Genomic DNA, 17,166 nt, shown 5'->3' with positions numbered 1-17,166 from the left:
ATTTCACTAAAAAGTGTAAATTGGTTGTTTTTGCCATTTAATAATTTGGCAAATAATTCGACTACAGATGTCCATGTAAACACAGTCACATTGTCCGCTGTGGTTGTGTGTTTTGACTCTGAAATTCAGCGCGCCCAAATAGACACTCCCATACCAAGCCGCTTTTCTCCAACACTCCCCCCTAAACAGAGCTGGACACGCCCACTTTTCTGACTTTTTCCAAAGTAGAGGTGTGAAAACACCCTGCTGAAACAAGGGGGTTTCATGGCCCTTTAAAGAACGACTACGGCTTCTCCTTTGTATGAACTCTAAGATGGTCCTTCAGATGTGTGGCCCTCAAGAATGTCTTGCCGCACTGATCGCATCTGTGTGGTTTCACTCCAGAGTGGATCTTTACGTGTGATTTTAGACATCCTAAATCCCGAAATGCTTTGTTGCAGTGTGAACACACGTGAGGTCTCTCTGCCATGTGAGTCATCTGGTGTCGTTTCAAGTCTTTCGCTGTAATAAAAGTCTTCTCACACTCAAAGCATACATGCTCTCTTACGCCAGTGTGGACATGTTGATGTGCATTTAAATATGCCAGCCGTGTAAAACTCTTTCCACACTCAGGACATGAGTAAGGCCTCTCCTTTGTGTGAACTCTGAGATGTTTCTGCAACTCGTAAGGCCTCAGAAATGTTTTGCCGCACTGATCACATTTGTGTTTCTTCTCTCCGGTGTGGATCATCATGTGCTGATGAAGGTTTGATAACTGTGTGAAGCTCTTCCCACACTGACTACATGTGTACGGTTTCTCTCCGGTGTGAGTCATCTCATGTACTTTCAGTACACTTAAGTGACCGAATCTCTTGTTGCAGTGTGAACACACGTACTGTCTCTCTCCAGTGTGGATCATCTGGTGCAGTCTCAAGTGCGCAGCTGTAACAAAACTCTTCCCACACTCCAAGCACACAAACTCTTTCACACCGGTGTGGATCTTCTGATGTCTTCTTAAACTCGACTGTCGTGTAAAACTCTTTCCACACACAGAGCATGAAGGTTTCTCCTTCGTATGAACTCTAAGGTGCTCCTTCAGCTCTGAAAAAATGAAAAATAACTTGCTGCACTGATCACATTTGTGCGGTCTCTCCCCAGGGTGGATCCTCATGTGTTTATGAAGGTATGGTAATTGTGTGAAACTCTTCCCACACTGAGTACAAGTGAACGGTTTCTCTCCGGTGTGAGTCCTCATGTGACCTTTGAGATCGTAATTCCGTCTGAAACTCTTTCCACATTGAGTGCAGGTCAAAGCTTTTACTGCTACAATACTGTGTTCGGTCTTTGATTGAGTTTCATTTTCACTTTTGACGTGATGTTTCTCCTCATCTTCACTCTCCTCCTTGACCATCACATCTGAAAAATAAGTCAAGCCAAGCTTCATTCTCATTCTGCTACATGTGTGGGCATACAGTAGAACAGTGGTCACCAAACTTGTTCTTGGAGGGCCGGTGTCCTGCAGATTTTAGCTCCAACCTTAAACAAACACACCTGAACAAGCTAATCCAGGTCTTTTTAGGTATACTTAAAACATCCAGGCAGGTGTGATGAGGCAAGTTGGAACTAAACCCTGTAGGGACACCGGCCCTCCAGGACCGAGATTGGTGACCCCTGCAGTAGAACAAAATGGTGTCTCTCATTGGACATAGAACTCCACATAAAACAAAACCTACAATACCAGATCAGCAGATACACTCTTACTTAAAGGGTCACGAAACACCAAAACACATGTTTTGAGCTGTTGACAGTCGTATATGTGTCCCACACTGCTAAAAACACTATTAGGACACCTATATCTCACTAAAAAGTGAAAACTGGTTGTTCTTGCGTTATTTCGGACAAATTCGTACTTCCGGTTTGAAACGAATTTTTGAAGCTGCATCACGACTATGAGATCTTAGCGTGTATTCTAGCATGTTGACTAGACGTCTGTACCGGGGCGTCCCGTATTACGTCTCCAAGTGTGCTGCATTAATGCACGAGTAAGGCTTGGTTCAAACCAATCAGCTATTGTGCAATTTCATTAATGTTAGTGTAGACGGCAGAGAGAGGCCACATTGTGTTGGCAAAACAAGTGCGCAGTGTTGCTTTCATAATTTGCTAAAGTGAAGTTTTGTTTTCATTTTCTCTCTGTGAGAGCGCAGCTGGACGTGTGGATTAACAGTGTACGCGATGCACGACAACAATAACTTACGTGTCTAAGGAGGAACATTGTTTACCTGAGAGCTGTTCTCATCTGCAAATGGTGAGATCTGGATTTGCTGCTCGTCTCCTCTTAATAAAGACGCGGCTCTAGTTGCTGGTGATTGTCCTGTCTCTACAGATTTGGTAAGTGAGCGACCAGTGCTCTTTGTATATTCAGTTTGTTCGAATCGAACTAACTATTGCACCGAGTGTAAACATGTTAGCACCACAACCAAACTTTAACCTCGTGTAAGATTTTCACCACATTTTGTGACCGGATTAACACATGCGGCTTACATGCCGAGTGCATCTAAGTTACATAGAAATGCAGAGTTTTTTTTCTTCTCTCATTCGCCGTGCGGTATCTAACATTGCATGAAAAATACACGCTTAAAGCAGTTCCTCCAATCAAATATCTCGTTTGTCGCGAGGGGCACGAATGAATTCCCTGAATGAAAGAGCCAAACTGCAGTTAAAGTCCACCATTTAATAATTTGGCAAATAATTCGACTACAGATGTCCATGTAAACAAAGTCACTCTCTCCCCTGCGTGTGTGTGTTTTGAAACTCAAATAGACACTCCCACACCATCCCTCTTTTGCTCCTCCGACACTCTCCCCTAAACAGAGCTGGACACGCCCACTTTTCTGGCTTTTTCCAAAGTAGAGGTGTGAAAACACCCTGCTGAAACAAGGGGGTTTCATGGCCCTTTAAGATGCCATTTTATTACACAGTTGGGTCGATCTGCATTCTCTAAGTATGCTCCAAATGTCTGGAATGAGCTTCAAGATATACTACATATGAAATCTGTACCAACTATCGTTATATTTAAAAATATTTTAAAGACTGTCAATTTAGAACAGTGTGCATGTTTTACATGGTCCGAAGAGTGAAAGAAGAAAGTAAACATATGGGTCTGTACCTCAACATCAAGAAAATGAAAGTAATGACAACAGCAAGCAATGGTATAGTCCACATAACAATTGACAATGAGGAAATTGAATCAGTCCAAGACTTCATCATCCTTGAATCCAAGATCGACCACAATGGCGAGTCAAAGCCAGAGATCAGACGAAGAATCAAACTTGTCAATGCAAGGAACGGCGAAGGTATGGAAAAGCAAGGACATCAGCATAGTAAAAAAGATAAGAATAATCAACGCCATCGTTTTCCCAATCTTCACGTATGCTTGTGAGAGCTGGATACTCAAGAAGAAAGACAGAAGAAAGATCAATGCTTTCGAATTGTGGTGCTGGAGGCGAATGTTGCGCATACCATGGACGGCGAGGATCACAAACAAAACGATCCTGGAGCGTGTCAAACAAAAAGTATCGCAAGAGGGCAAAACCACCAAGCAGCGGCTCTCGTTCTTTGGTCAAATCATGCGAGCCAACTCCATGGAAACAGCTTTAATGCTCGGTGCAGTCAGTGGATAGAGAAGAAGAGGGCGTCAGAGAACACGATAGCTGGACACAATCAAGACTGACACGAACTTGAACATGGAACAACTGAAAGAAGCAGTCAGAAATAGGAAAGCGTGGCAAACTACGATCCATAAAGTGGCCGAAAGTCGGCGTTGACTGATTGGCTAATCATCATCACATGTTTTAATTATTAATTACGGTTTATATCAGGGATTCTCAATTGGTGGGCCTCAGCGATCCTGCTGGGCCGCGAGATTAAAATGAGCTCTCACCTCTTTGGGGGATCATAACAGGTTTATAAGTGAAGACCGGGGCTGGCGGGCACGCCGTTATAAAACCACCCAATTTTACACTACCCACCTATGTCATGTTTTACAATCTGGCAACATTGCTGAGAACGCGCGCATGCCCGTCTATGACGCCTACTTTAGTGAACAGCTGCATAGGCCGTGGATAACAGGTAATGAAGTTTTAAATAACGTCAAGTTTGTTGCACAGAGCGATCGTTTGAGGGCCGTGCGGGAGGTTTAATTTGCATGTGTTTGTTTTTCTCACAGTGACAGCAGCCATGAGCCGCATTCGAAAGTGAAAGTGAAACCTGTGCGCACATCATTTAGATGATCATATCACATTTTAGAGTTATGATTACAACAAGCATTTGATTTGTTTTTTTCTTTCATAGCGAACACAAAATGTTGTGCATGAAAATAAATGTTTACTGTGTGTCAGTTTAACAACCCTAGCCTATATATAAAGTGGAATAAAATGCAAAAAGGAGTCTGATAATGACAAAATTCTAATTTTACCAGTGAAACAAATGATCTAATAATGCTGTCAATAACAGATGACAAGCACATGTCTTAAACATAATAATTCAACTAGGGTTGTAACAATATACCGGTATGACGGTTTACCACGATTTGAACGTGCACGATTATCATACCATGAACAATTGCATATCAACGGTTTTAACCCTTAAAGACCGAGACAGCCGCCCGCGGCTAAAAATAAGTATTGCTCTTAAATGTTTAATAACTTTTGATCCGCTGATCCCATTCAAAGATTGGCATAAAGAAGAGAATCTCAGCTTTCCAGTGCTGTATCACATAACATTCGCGGCCTTTCAGAGGCTCCGGAATCAGTGCGGTTACGTCATCAACATTTGACAACGCTGATTTGACAAAGAAACGCTCGTCACTGTGTCTCCGGACAAACCAGACACGATACATTGATGCATTGTCCCTCCTCCATGCCCAGATTGGTTCAAACTCGCTATATCACAACCAATAAGCATAGGTTTCGCTTTTGTTTGTGGACCAAGCTTTTTGAACAACACGGAATGAGAGAAAGGCATACATTTATGCGCGGCTAAATAAAACGCAAAAAAAAAAAGTTTTGCATGAAATAATTCTCATACTAAGTACTTTTGCATGCACAGCAGCACAGAAACATGACAAAACAGTGACACAGCAAAGACGAACTGCTGCTCTTGCTGTTTTCAAAAGACGCAAATGAAGATGCAGCGGTTTGTTAGTCTGCATTGCAGACAACCACATCCAAATCCATATCCACAGACAACCATATCCATGCTGGCACATAAAACCTAAGGATGTTCCATATTGAATCTAGTTTCGTTATGTAACTATTTATAGTATAGTAAATATTTATATCTATTTTTTACTGAGGATTTGCACCATGTTTATTTGGACTTTATTTGGACTTTGACACATTATTTATTATTTTCTTATTTTTTTATTTGTTCATTGTAAGTGGTGTTGTTTATAGTAACTAAAAATATATTATTTGGAAAAAGTCAAATTTGCTTCACTGTTCTATTATTTTGTAACATTTGTAACATACCGTATACCGCGAAACCGTCAAACCGTGGTATTGTTTTAGACGATTATCATACCGCGAAAAATTCATACCGTTACAACCCTAAATTCAACGTTATAATTATGAATAGTTATATTCTGATGTCATCATTTTACTGTGAATTAACAAACAGGACATATTGAAAGTCTGTTCAAGTCCACCATAATGACTGTACACAATTTAGCATTTTAAGCAACAGTAGAGCTACACACAGGCCTCATATTATTAGTGTTGTTTTACCATATGTTTAAGAATGAACAATAATAGGCTAATCATATTAACTTTTATTTTACATTTACAGAATCGTGATCTTGATTTTAAGCAAAAAATAAATGAAAAATTGTGTTTTACATTTTTGCCAGGATCATGAAGCCCTAGTCCCATATTCTAAACTTAAAAATTCAAATAGAAGTTAATATAAAAATTTAATAAAATTGATGACGCCCTTTAAGATAAAACCTTATGCTTCAGGCTCATTATAGAAGAGTAAAGAACAAACACAAACCTATTAGTTCTTCAGTGTCTTCCTGTTTAATTCTGCAGGGTTCTGGATCACTCATCTTCTCACTGTCCTTCAATAAACTCTGTCTTTGTCTTTCACTGATGGCGGCAGAGCTTCAGGAGAACAAACAGAGAAGACTATGAACATTAAAACAGCAGATCAGCTCATTCTATAGTGTTTGGAATATAAGGTACTATTTACTATTGATAAATCATATTGTTGTATTTACATCAATTTAAACGGCAATCGTTCAAACTAAAAAAGTGATTAGATTGTTAGCAGTAGCACATCTACGCACAGAAACTGGGAATTAACAAAAAACTTTAGAAAATAAAGAGCACCACTATTGAATTATAACTATAAAATGTTTTCTGTTTCAAAGTGTATATATCTGCCGCAATATTCCCATAATTTTTCCTTACATATCATAATTTGCCATATTACTAACATAAACTTGGACAATTTCATACACACTGACACAGAAAAACACAAACACATTCACTCATATTGTCCTCTCAGAGCTCCTCTCTGCCTGCTGTATTGTTTTGGTCAGCAGACACACAGATAGAGGTGAACTCAATGCATAAACTAGTCGCAGATTGTCGCTTTAATAAACTGTAAAGTGTGTTTTATTGTTGTGTAAACACGAGAAAAAGCGTCAACGACTCACCTCAGCTCTGAAGACTCGACGCTGGATGAACGCGTCAGTGATTACGTCATCACGGAGAGGCGGGAACAACGGCGGATTTTGCTTTTTAAAACTGAAAATGCACAAAAATAACGTAAAACTTCACAAATTACGCATGATCTGTGGAAACAACGCAATAGTGTCATATTAGATCGAAACAATTTCATCTATTTGTTTATTTAATTTATTATGGAAAACAAAACCACATTAAAACAATAAATGTTTAGTTTTCTGTTTATTCTGTCGGCACAAAAACACTAAAGCTCATCTGTGATCCTGTTTTTAACTCAAAACTCAAAACAAAATAATGAGTCAAAAAACTGCATTTTTTCGTTTATTAAAAAAAACAAACAGCAAAAAAAATGTCAATTTCCACGTGTGGGCGACGCCCCTTTTTCTTTTGATTGGTCAAAAGCTATGAAGCGCTGTGTAAAATTTAAATTCTTTGACAATTCCATACATCTTGTAATGAGAAAGTGAAACCATTAGCAATCTCCATGACAGATAAACCTCAGTAAAGATAGCCTGTGTTTGACATTCAGATTTACTTTGCTTATAAATACATCGCCAAATACATGGATAAAATAAATGCTGTACTCTACGGTTTGTGAATTCAGATAGAAAATGCATATAGCCGTTGTTGCGGGTAACGCATTACAATAATGCAAGATACGTAATAATATGATTTCTGTAAGTAGCAAGTAAAGTATCGCATTGATTTAAAAAAAAATTTAAAAATCCTTTTTTTAAAAGGTAATGCAAATTCATTCATTTTCTTGTCGGCTTAGTCCCTTTTTTAATCTGGGGTAGCCACATCAGAATGAACTGCCAATTTATCCAGCATGTTTTTACACAGCAGATCCTCTTCCAGCCGCAACCCATCTCTGGAAAACATCCATACACACACACACACTCAAAACTTATACACTGCGGACAATTTAGCCTACCTGTACCGCATGTCTTTGGACTGTGGGGAAAACCAGAGCACCCGGAGGAAACCCACGCGAACGCGTGGAGGACATGCAAACTCCACACATAAATGCCAACTGACCCAGCCGAGGCTTGAACCAGCAACATTCTTGCTGTGAGGTGACAGCACTACCTACTGCGCCACTGCGTCGCCCTGTAATGCAAATTGCTTTTTAATTTTGATTAATAGCTTTTAAAGGGCGGCACAGTGAGTAGCACCAGTGTGCGCATAAAACATTGACGATCGGGGGGGGCGTCTACTTTTTTGGTAATGTTAGTTTGTGTAATAGATGCTTCCGTCAATCAAATGTATGTGTTTATTTAAATTACATGTAATTTACTCATAAAATGTATGTAGGTTTTGGGTGTTTTGTGGGATAGGCTATTTAGAGTATTTAGGACAAACTATACAATGCTATTTGTGCGTAAATAGACGCATAAACATTCCAAGTTTACTCGCTTCATTCGCTTGTCAAATCCGCTTCACAATAGATGCGGGATCGTGTCATGGGCATGGCTTCAGCCCGGTGACTCTATCTTCATTGCTAAACAGCTAACATATTTTTTTTTGGAGGTTTATGTGCTTTAAGAAGGCTGAAAAACAGCGTAGATTCATTTGGAGCCGTGTCTGAGTCCACTAGATCCTTAAAGAGCTGCAGCCAACTCTGAGTTCAAAAACTCCTTCAGAAATTTAACCTGGATGATGGAGGCTTTCAGCGGTGCTTCCGACTGAGGCGATCCCCGTTTAATCAACTGTTGTCCGGTGTCGGCAGGAGGATTTCCTCCTAGGACACCAACTACAGGCGCTACGTCATAAGCGTGCCCCTAAAAGAGAAAGCTCCTGATTGGTTAATGCGGTGCTAATATCCGCTGAAGTTCAGATTTTCGAACATGAGCAGATTGCGCAAAACGCGTCAATTTTGCGGGCCATGCGCTCACAGTTGAAAAAAGTAAACTCAGAGCAGAAAAAGATTGCTACGTCAGTTGCGTCTGTTTAATTCTCCAATCAAAAGAAAGCAGAGGCTGGGTTTTCGTTGAGGTGCCTGCAGTGTTTGTGTTGTCAAGTTAAATTATATTAGTATCAACAACACTCTCGCACAATAGAGTGGAGGAACTATGACGTCACTTTGTAGGCTAATCGGCTGCTAGTATAAAACTGGTTCCCTCGTGAAAATCCCTATAGGATCTTCTGATAGGCTTTTCGAAGATTGCGAATAATAAGCTCTGTGTTCAAACACTGTTCTATACACTTACACGTTTTGTCCAGCCGGATAATCCTCACACGAAAATACAACTTTGAGCACTTTTGGATCTTAAATGCAAACGCAAGAACTGAAAAGCTAACATTAGGCTATAAACGGACTACAGAGCCCTCGGGGCGCTCTTCAATGACGTCAGGCCAACCCTGCTACAGACGACTTATCAAGTGTATTTTTAGACATATTGTCCATGACAAAGAGTTAATCTCTCTGTTTATTATATTATAATCTACGGTATATATTTTAAACAAATAAATACGCAAAAACACATAGACCTATGTGCCTTTTGGATAGTTGTTTTTACGTAGGAAATACATCCGTTTTGCTTTGTGGTTGTTCTGTAAGTTTTAAAACTGTGTGTAAATCTGCCTACATAGTATTATCATAAGACATATTTAAATAAGTGTATCGCTCGCGTGCACACAACCCGCTTACCTTAACAGACGACAGTGAGGTACAAGTCTATCAAATGCCTGAGCACTAAGAAACATTCAATATTTCTTTTTTGTCACAAAATACACTGAAAAGCAGCCTATACAGTCACATCTGCTAGTTAAATGTGTTCAGATGAAGAAAAAAAGACGAAAAATCACGTGATCACGTTAAAATGACAGTGAACATGCATATATTTTACACAATTATTCACATGTTTGCATTACTGAGAGCAGGAGAGAGACAGGCTGCACTGGTGAGCAGTATCTTCATAATATTGTTTATTAAAATAAATGATCAACAAATGAATCCGTCTCGACAACCTTAACAAGTGAAGGAATTATCTACACACAATCTGAACTCCCAATTAGTATAATACTACAAACTATAAGATACTATTGATGAAAATACCTAAATAACAGACAAATCCAAATGCCCAACACAAGCGAGCTGCGCACCAGATCAGTTCAGCTCGATGACGTATAATGTCCCAGACACCGTCTGTAGTCCCATTTAGCAACTTGATAGCAGCCGTCTTTTTAAAGAAGCGTAACCGATTTAAAAATTCAAGAGTGTGCTGTAACTGATGTGTTTTATGTCGTAGAACAAAACGTGAAAGTATCTTGAGTTTGTGTTAGCCACGAACCTTATTTAAGCGATTTTACTGAAATCCCATACAAAAAACACATTGACTTCAGGACGAGGGAAACAGGACTGCTAAAATGCTAACTCGCTTCTGGGTTTTTGCATGCAAATTGACGTCATAGTTCCTCCACTCTATACCCAGCTGATTCAGTCATAGCCTAGCGACATAAACAAAAGCACACCACGCTTTTTTTTCTTGTCAAAAAAAAGCCAATCTTACTGCGCCTGGAAGTATGTTTATGTCGCTTGCAAGCCGTGCGCACACCGATCCCAATATGCTTACGTCTACATTGGAAATAATAAACTTGCGTGCGGAAAAGACGCAATATGTGAACGGCCTGCTGCTATAGTTAATCCAGTGTGCGTTTAAGCCTCGGTATAGACTTAAAACTTTATACTAGCGCACAGTTGACATAACTTTGTTTAGTTGTAGCAGTTTTGTTCTGTGCAACAGAAACACGGCTTTGACAAGCCTTTATGATTAATTAACCGTAATGAGTTAAAGCACGGTTAATAGTGAAATCAGCTAATCCTTGCATACATATTAACGATCATTAATCAGTGCATTGTACAAAAGGCCTTTTCTACAAACACATCCAAATGTTTTCGGCTGCTCGCGCCACTCGCTTAAATGTCAGGTGACTCACGTTTTGCGCAGCCTTCAACTGCAGCTCGTGCTGTATTGAACAGACGCACGTCACTTCATAACCGTTTTTCGACTGAACTAAATTTATTATTGACGTCTCGGTCACACTGATTATAAGTGTGGTCACAAGATAAATATTCGAACTTTGTACGTGTCAGAAAGACAAACTGGGAATGTTCGGAAAGATAAGATGTAAACCAGTTTAACAGAATTCCAGAAAAACCGGCCAACTAGCGAACAATAAGACTATTTCACAATATACTGTGACATACAGTATCGAATGCAGCAATAATCTAAGGGTGCTTTCACACCTAAACTTTTGTTTCGGAACCCGTCTCGTTTGCACAATTAACACGGTTCGTTTGGCATATGTGAATCCACCGATCGCTCTCGGATCCAAGCCAAATCAATTGCTCGAATTGAAACGAATTCTGGAGCGAATTGATTGCAGTGAGAAAGCGATACGATCCGAGACCGGCTATATCACAGTGTTTTATGGATATGTAATAGGCTGGGGCCATATGAAGAGAGAATTATGAGTAGGGCGGGAGGTCAATAGACATCCCAAGTCTCCCGCAAATGCACAGACACTCCCGGATGGCCGCAAATGAGTGATAATCTCCCGGAAATCGTGTGTCTTCCTCCTGGTCCTCAAATACGTCGCGCACCCTTCTTACCGCTCCCTACCGCATCCCTCCTCGCTCTTTAAGCCTGATTTATACTTCTGCGTCAAGTGACCGGCGTAACCAACGGCGCATGCAACGCGCGCAGCTGTGCATTTATACTTCTGCGCGCTGTCTCTGTTGGTCTGCATTAACACTTCCGAAACACTAGTTGGCAGTGAGGTGTAAATGTTCCTCTGTGTCGAGTTTCTTCGCTGCTTTTTTGCTTTTCCTGAACACTTCCTGGATGTACAAGTGGCTCAAACTCGCTCATTTTGAGGCAGCAACTGGCGGACGTGCAGCAACTTTAACTATGAGGTAAACACAAAACAAAACTTTCCATCAGGAGCTCCTTCACGGGACTCCACACTTGTAAACAAATCGCTACATTGGGTTTGCGCCATTTGCGCAACTCTCGGTCCCGCCCCGACTCGTCAGCGTTACCAAGCCGACCAATCACAGAGCTTGCGCTACCCGTTGTTGCGACGTGTAGTTACATTTTTTGAGAGGTGCACGTCAGTGATGGCGACGGCCACGGCGAAGGGCTATGCGTCAGCGCCGTATTATACGCCGGTGTTTGACGCAGAAGTATAAATCAGCATTTAGACACGTCGTGCGCATCTTGTCAAACACCAACAAACCACCACCCTCCTTGACAGCTGAGTGAGACTCTGCAAAACAAACCGTGAAACTCTGACCAATGTGAGGAGAGTTTACTCACACGTGACTTGTTTTAGCTCTTTTGGTCCGTTTAGAACGGGGGTGGCCAACCCTGTTCCTGGAGATCTACCTTCTTGCGGATTTCAGTTGCTACCCATATCAAACACACCTGCCTGTAATTATCACGTGGTGTTCAGGTCCTAATTAATTGGTTCAGGTGTGTTTGATATGGGTAGCAACTGAAATCTGCAGGAAGGTGGCTCTCCAGGAACAGGATTGAGCACCCCTGGTTTAGAAACTTTGCTGTGTGACAGCGAACCGCACCAAGAACAAAGAGCAACAATTTTAATCCCTGTTTCAGAACAAATGAATCGATTCACAGGTGTGAAAGCACCTAATCTAACAGTAATCTAAACTACACTGCAAAAAATGCTTTTCTTACTTAGGGTGCTTTCACATCTACACTTTTGTTTCGGAACGTGTCTCGTTTGCCAAGTTAGCGCGGTTCGTTTGGCATATGTGAACAGGGCAATCGCGCTCTGTTCCGCGCCAAAGTAATCGCTCCGAGATCGCTTGAATGAGGTGGTCTCGGCTCGATTGAAATGAACCCTGGAGCGGTTCGATTGCAGTGAGAAAGCGATACGATCCGAGCGCGGTTATATCACAGTGTTTTATGTATATGTAATAGGCTTGCGGCTATATGAAGAGAGAATTATGAGTAGGGCGGGAAGTTTCGCGAGTCTCCGGATGCCCGCAAACGAGTGATAATCTCCCGGTAGTGTCTCTCTCCCAGTCCTCAAATAGGCATCATCGCGCACCCTTCTCACCCCTCCCCACCGTGTCTCTCCTCAGACACGTCACGCGCACGCACCCTGTCAATCACCACCAAACCACCACCTCTCCTGACAGCTGAGCGGGACGCTGCAAAATAAACCCTGACACTCTGACCAATGAGAGGAGAGTTTACTCGCACGTGACTTGTTTTAGCTCTTTTGGTCCGATTAGAAACTTTGCAGTGTGAAAGTGAACCGCTCCAAGAGCAAAGAGCAACAATGTAACATTTGTAATCTCTGTTTCGGAACAACTGAATCGATTCACAAGTGTGAAAGCACCCTTAGATTTTTGTCTCGTTTCTAGTCCAAATATCTAACAATTCCTAAATCAAGAAGAATTTTCCAGACAAGCAAAACATATAGTCTTGTTTTGAGAAATAATATGCCAATATTAAGTGAGTTTTTCCTTAAAACAAGCAAAATAATCTGCCAATGGGGTAAGTAAAATAATCTTACGTCAAAAGAAAAAACAAGATTAATTTGCTTACCCCATTGGCAGATTTTGCTTGTTTTAAGGAAAAACTCACTTAATATTGGCATTTTATTTCTCAAATCAAGACAATTTGTTTTGCTTGTCTAGAAAATCCTTCTTAATATAAGAAATTTTAGATATTTAGACCAAAAATAAGACAAAAAATCTAAGCAAGAAAAGCATTTTTTGCAGTGTAGCGCTCAGGTCTAACAGGACCAAAATGCATGACTAAAGCTTTTACTCTGTATGAAGATCAAGATGCTCTTTAAGCTCGTAAGGCCTTAAAAATGTCTTGCTGCATTGATCACGATCCCAGGGGTGCTTTTTCACTCCAGTGTGAATCTTCATGTGTTTTTTAAAGTTTGATGATTGCCTGAAACTCTTCCCACACTGAGTACAAGTGTACGGTCTCTCTCCAGTGTGAATCCGCTCATGTACATTCAGTTGTCCTAAATTAATAAATTCCCTGTTGCAGTGTGAACACACATGCGGTTTCTCTCCAGTGTGGATCTTCTGGTGCTTTTTCAATTCTCCAGACGTAAAAAAATTCTTCTTACATGCAGAGCACGCAAACTCTCTCACACCAGTGTGGATCTTCTGATGGTCTTTAAAATGTGACGATGTTATGAAACTCTTTCCACACTCAGAACATGAATAAGGCTTCTCGTTTGTGTGAACTCTAAGATGTTTCCTCAGATCTGAAGGTCTCAAAAATATCTTGCCGCACTGATCACACTTGTGTGGCTTCTCTCCAGTGTGGATCAGCATGTGATTATTAATGGATGAAGACTGCCTGAAACTCTTCCCACACTGAGTACATGTGTACGGTCTCTCTCCAGTGTGAATCCTCTTGTGTGTTTTCAATGTTTGTAACCTTCTGAATCTCTTCTCGCAGTGTGGACACTTGTACGGTCTCTCTCCAGTGTGCATCCTCTGGTGCAGCTTCAAGTCTTCAGCTCTAAAAAAACTCTTCTTACACTCAGAGCAGACAAACTCTTTCACGCCAGTGTGGATCTTATCATGTTTTCTTAAATATGACAGCAGTGTAAAACTCTTTCCACACTCAGCACAGGAATAAGGCCTCTCCTTCGCATGAACTCTAAGATGTCTCTTCAGAGCTGAAACTATCAAAAACGTTTTGCTGCAGTGATGACATCTGAGTATTTTCTCTCCAGCGTGAGTCATCATGTGACACTTGAGACTGTATTCATAGCTGAAACTCTGTCCACACTGAGTGCAGGTGAAACTATTCACGGCTGTTCTTTCTATTAAAAAATCTTCAGTCTTTGTCCGAGCTTCAATTTCACTCTTGACATGATGTTTCTCCTCTTCTTCACTCAGTTCTTCACTCTCCTCCTTCACAATCACACCTGAAAATGAATAAGTCACATGTTAATCTGCTAGTGTTTTACACTCTTGAATAGTTTGTAACCGTACAGGCAAACAATCATGAATAAGAGCATTTGTGTGTTTGGCTGAGATGGTAAGTGTTTAAATACTGCTGCTCTCTGCCTTCCTTGCTTATAATTTTAAGATGAACACAAAAAAAAGAAGAGAAAGACAAGAAAATGCCTAAGTCTAGGGCTAATAGTAAAGCAAAGCAACTGAATTAGCACACGGGTGGAAAGAGATATACACACACCGGCCACTTCATTAGGTTCACCTGTCCAACTGCCGGTTACAGCAAATTTCCAATCAGCCAATCACATGGCAGCAACTCAATGCATTTAGGCATGTAGACACGGTCAAGATGATCTGCTGCAGATTATGCGAGCATCAGAATGGGGAAGAAAGGGGATTTAGGTGACTTTGAACGTGGCATGGTTGTTGCTGCCAGACGGGCTGCTCTGAGTATTTCAGAAACTGCTGATCTACTGGGATTGTCAAGCACAACCATCTCTAGGGTTTACAGAGAATGCTCTGACAAGGAGGAAATATCCAGTGAGCGGCAGTTCTGTGGGCGCACATGCCTTGTTGATGCCAGAGGTCAGAGGAGAATGGCCAGACTGGTTCCAGATGATAGAAAGGCAACAGTAACTCAAATAAGCACTCGTTACAACCGAGCTCTGCAGAAGAGCATCTCTAAACACACAACACGTCCAACCTTGAGGCGGATGGGCTACAGCAGCAGAAGAGCACACCGGGTGCCGCTCCTGTCAGCTAAGAACAGGAAACTGAGGCTACAATTCACACAGCCTCACCAAAACTGGACAATAGAAGATTGGAGAAACGTTGCTGCTCTGATGAGACTCCATTTCTGCTGACACATTCGGATGCTCGGGTCAGAATTTGGCCTCAGCAACATGAAAGCATGGATCATCCTGCCTTGAATCAGCGGTTCAGGCTGGTGGTGGTGGTTTAATGGTGTGGGGGGTATTATTTTGGCACACTTTGGGTCCATTAGTACCAATTGAGCATCGTGTCAATGCCACAGCCTACCTGAGTATTGCTGCTGACCATGTCCATCCCTTTATGAGCACAGTGTCTCCATCTTCTGATGGCTACTTCCAGCAGGATAACACACCATGTCATAAAGCGTGATTCATCTCAGACTGGTTTCTTGAACATGACGATGAGTTCACTGTACTCAAATGGCCTCCACAGTCACCAGAACTTAATCCAATAGAGCAGCTTTGGGATGTGGTGGAACGGGAGATTGGCATCATAGATGTGCAGTCAGCAAATCCACATGCTATCATGTCAATATGGAGCAAAATCTCTGTGGAATATTTACAGTAACTTGTTGAATCTATTCCACAAAGGATTAAGGCAGTTCTGAATGCAATAGAGATTCAACCCGTAGTCAGGTGTACCTAATTAAGTGGCCGTGAGTGTAAGTTGTCACTTAGTTTCACTCATTCAACAGAAGAGAGCATTGATAAGAAACATTTGTAAAAAGGGTCAACATCCAGAAGCATTTAACAGAACATTACTCCTTGTGAGGGGAAAAGTAAAGAACTGAACACCAAACACCTGCCTTATCCTGAAAATTTAAATTAAAAGCAGCAGGGAAAGAGTTTTACTTAAGGGGCTTTACTTCATGAAACCTTTACTCTCATGATAAGACATGTCACAAATGTAAATCCATGTTTATAACACCTGTCATTACGTGACAAAAAAATGTTAAGATAAATAAAAGTACTAAAATTGATGAAGTGCTTAAAGATGAATGATGATGAAGATGAGTGATAAATAAACACAAACCTATTAGTTCTTCAGTGTCTTCCTGTTTAATTCTGCAGGGTTCTGGATCACTCATCTTCTCACTGTCCTTCAATAAACTCTGTCTTTGTCTTTCACTGATGGAGCTTCAGAGGAATAAACAGAGAAATCGGAGTCATTTACACTGATTGAGGAAATAAATTAAATGATAAACGATATTGATGAGCCTCAGACTACAAACAATATAAGATAGCATTTATATAGGCTAAATATTTTGTTTAAATTTCAACCAATAAAGTAATTAGATGGCTAGCAGCATATTAATGTATGGAAACCCCAAAACATTTAGAAAACAGAGCTCCATAAACTATTACTTTTGTTTTCTGCATCATAGTTCACATATCTACTGCAGAACATTCCCATTACAGATCATATTTAGCGAAATAATCACATATTAAGGTAAACTCACACAGTAAACAAACACATTCACTCATATTGTCCTCTCAGAGCTCCTCTCTGCCTGCTGTGTTGTTTTGGTCAGCAGACACACAGATAGAGGTGAACTCAATGCAGAAACTAGTCGCAGATTGTCGCTTAAATAAACTGTAAAGTGTGTTTTATTGTTGTGTAAACACGAGAAAAAGCGTCAACGACTCACCTCAGCTCTGAAGACTCGACGCTGAATGAACGCGTCAGTGCTGACGTCATCACGGC

The 17,166-nt window shown here is 40.9% G+C and overlaps 3 protein-coding genes across 7 annotated transcripts in view; all 3 read right to left on the bottom strand.

Annotated features, from left to right (window-relative positions):
• znf1161 (zinc finger protein 1161) overlaps nt 1-6,139 on the bottom strand; it is an 18,318-nt gene extending 12,179 nt beyond the window's left edge. Inside the window, exons 1-2 of the mRNA XM_088651628.1 lie at nt 6,028-6,139; nt 288-1,395 (exon numbers count right to left, since the gene is read on the bottom strand). Coding sequence (XP_088507754.1) covers nt 288-1,395; nt 6,028-6,082 — 1,163 coding nt within the window. The 5' untranslated portion in view covers nt 6,083-6,139. The remainder of the gene's footprint in view (nt 1-287; nt 1,396-6,027) is intronic.
• si:dkey-4c15.14 overlaps nt 1-17,166 on the bottom strand; it is a 231,553-nt gene that overhangs the window by 166,663 nt on the left and 47,724 nt on the right. The gene's annotated exons all lie outside the window — the stretch shown is intronic.
• The window catches only part of LOC101884310 (uncharacterized), an 18,056-nt gene extending 890 nt beyond the window's left edge, over nt 1-17,166 (bottom strand). The window contains exons 1-6 of one of the 5 annotated variants that reach the window (XM_088651622.1): nt 17,111-17,163; nt 16,495-16,598; nt 13,532-14,660; nt 6,695-6,785; nt 5,597-6,137; nt 270-4,525 (exon numbers count right to left, since the gene is read on the bottom strand). In XM_088651622.1, coding sequence (XP_088507748.1) covers nt 6,120-6,137; nt 6,695-6,785; nt 13,532-14,660; nt 16,495-16,598; nt 17,111-17,160 — 1,392 coding nt within the window. In that variant the 5' untranslated portion in view covers nt 17,161-17,163 and the 3' untranslated portion in view covers nt 270-4,525; nt 5,597-6,119. Of the gene's footprint in view, nt 1-269; nt 4,526-5,596; nt 6,138-6,694; nt 6,786-6,877; nt 7,836-9,636; nt 14,661-16,494; nt 16,599-16,921 lie in introns of those variants that run through there. The other 4 variants (XM_087302259.1, XM_088651623.1, XM_087302260.1 and 1 more) reach the window with 4 other exon arrangements.

This window comes from Danio rerio, chromosome 22 (assembly GCF_052040795.2).
Source record: "Danio rerio strain M-AB ecotype USA chromosome 22, GRCz13ab, whole genome shotgun sequence".
Classification (NCBI taxonomy): Eukaryota; Metazoa; Chordata; class Actinopteri; order Cypriniformes; family Danionidae; genus Danio; species Danio rerio.
Note: the sequence above shows the minus strand (reverse complement) of the source record. Positions and strands in the feature narration are given on the sequence as shown.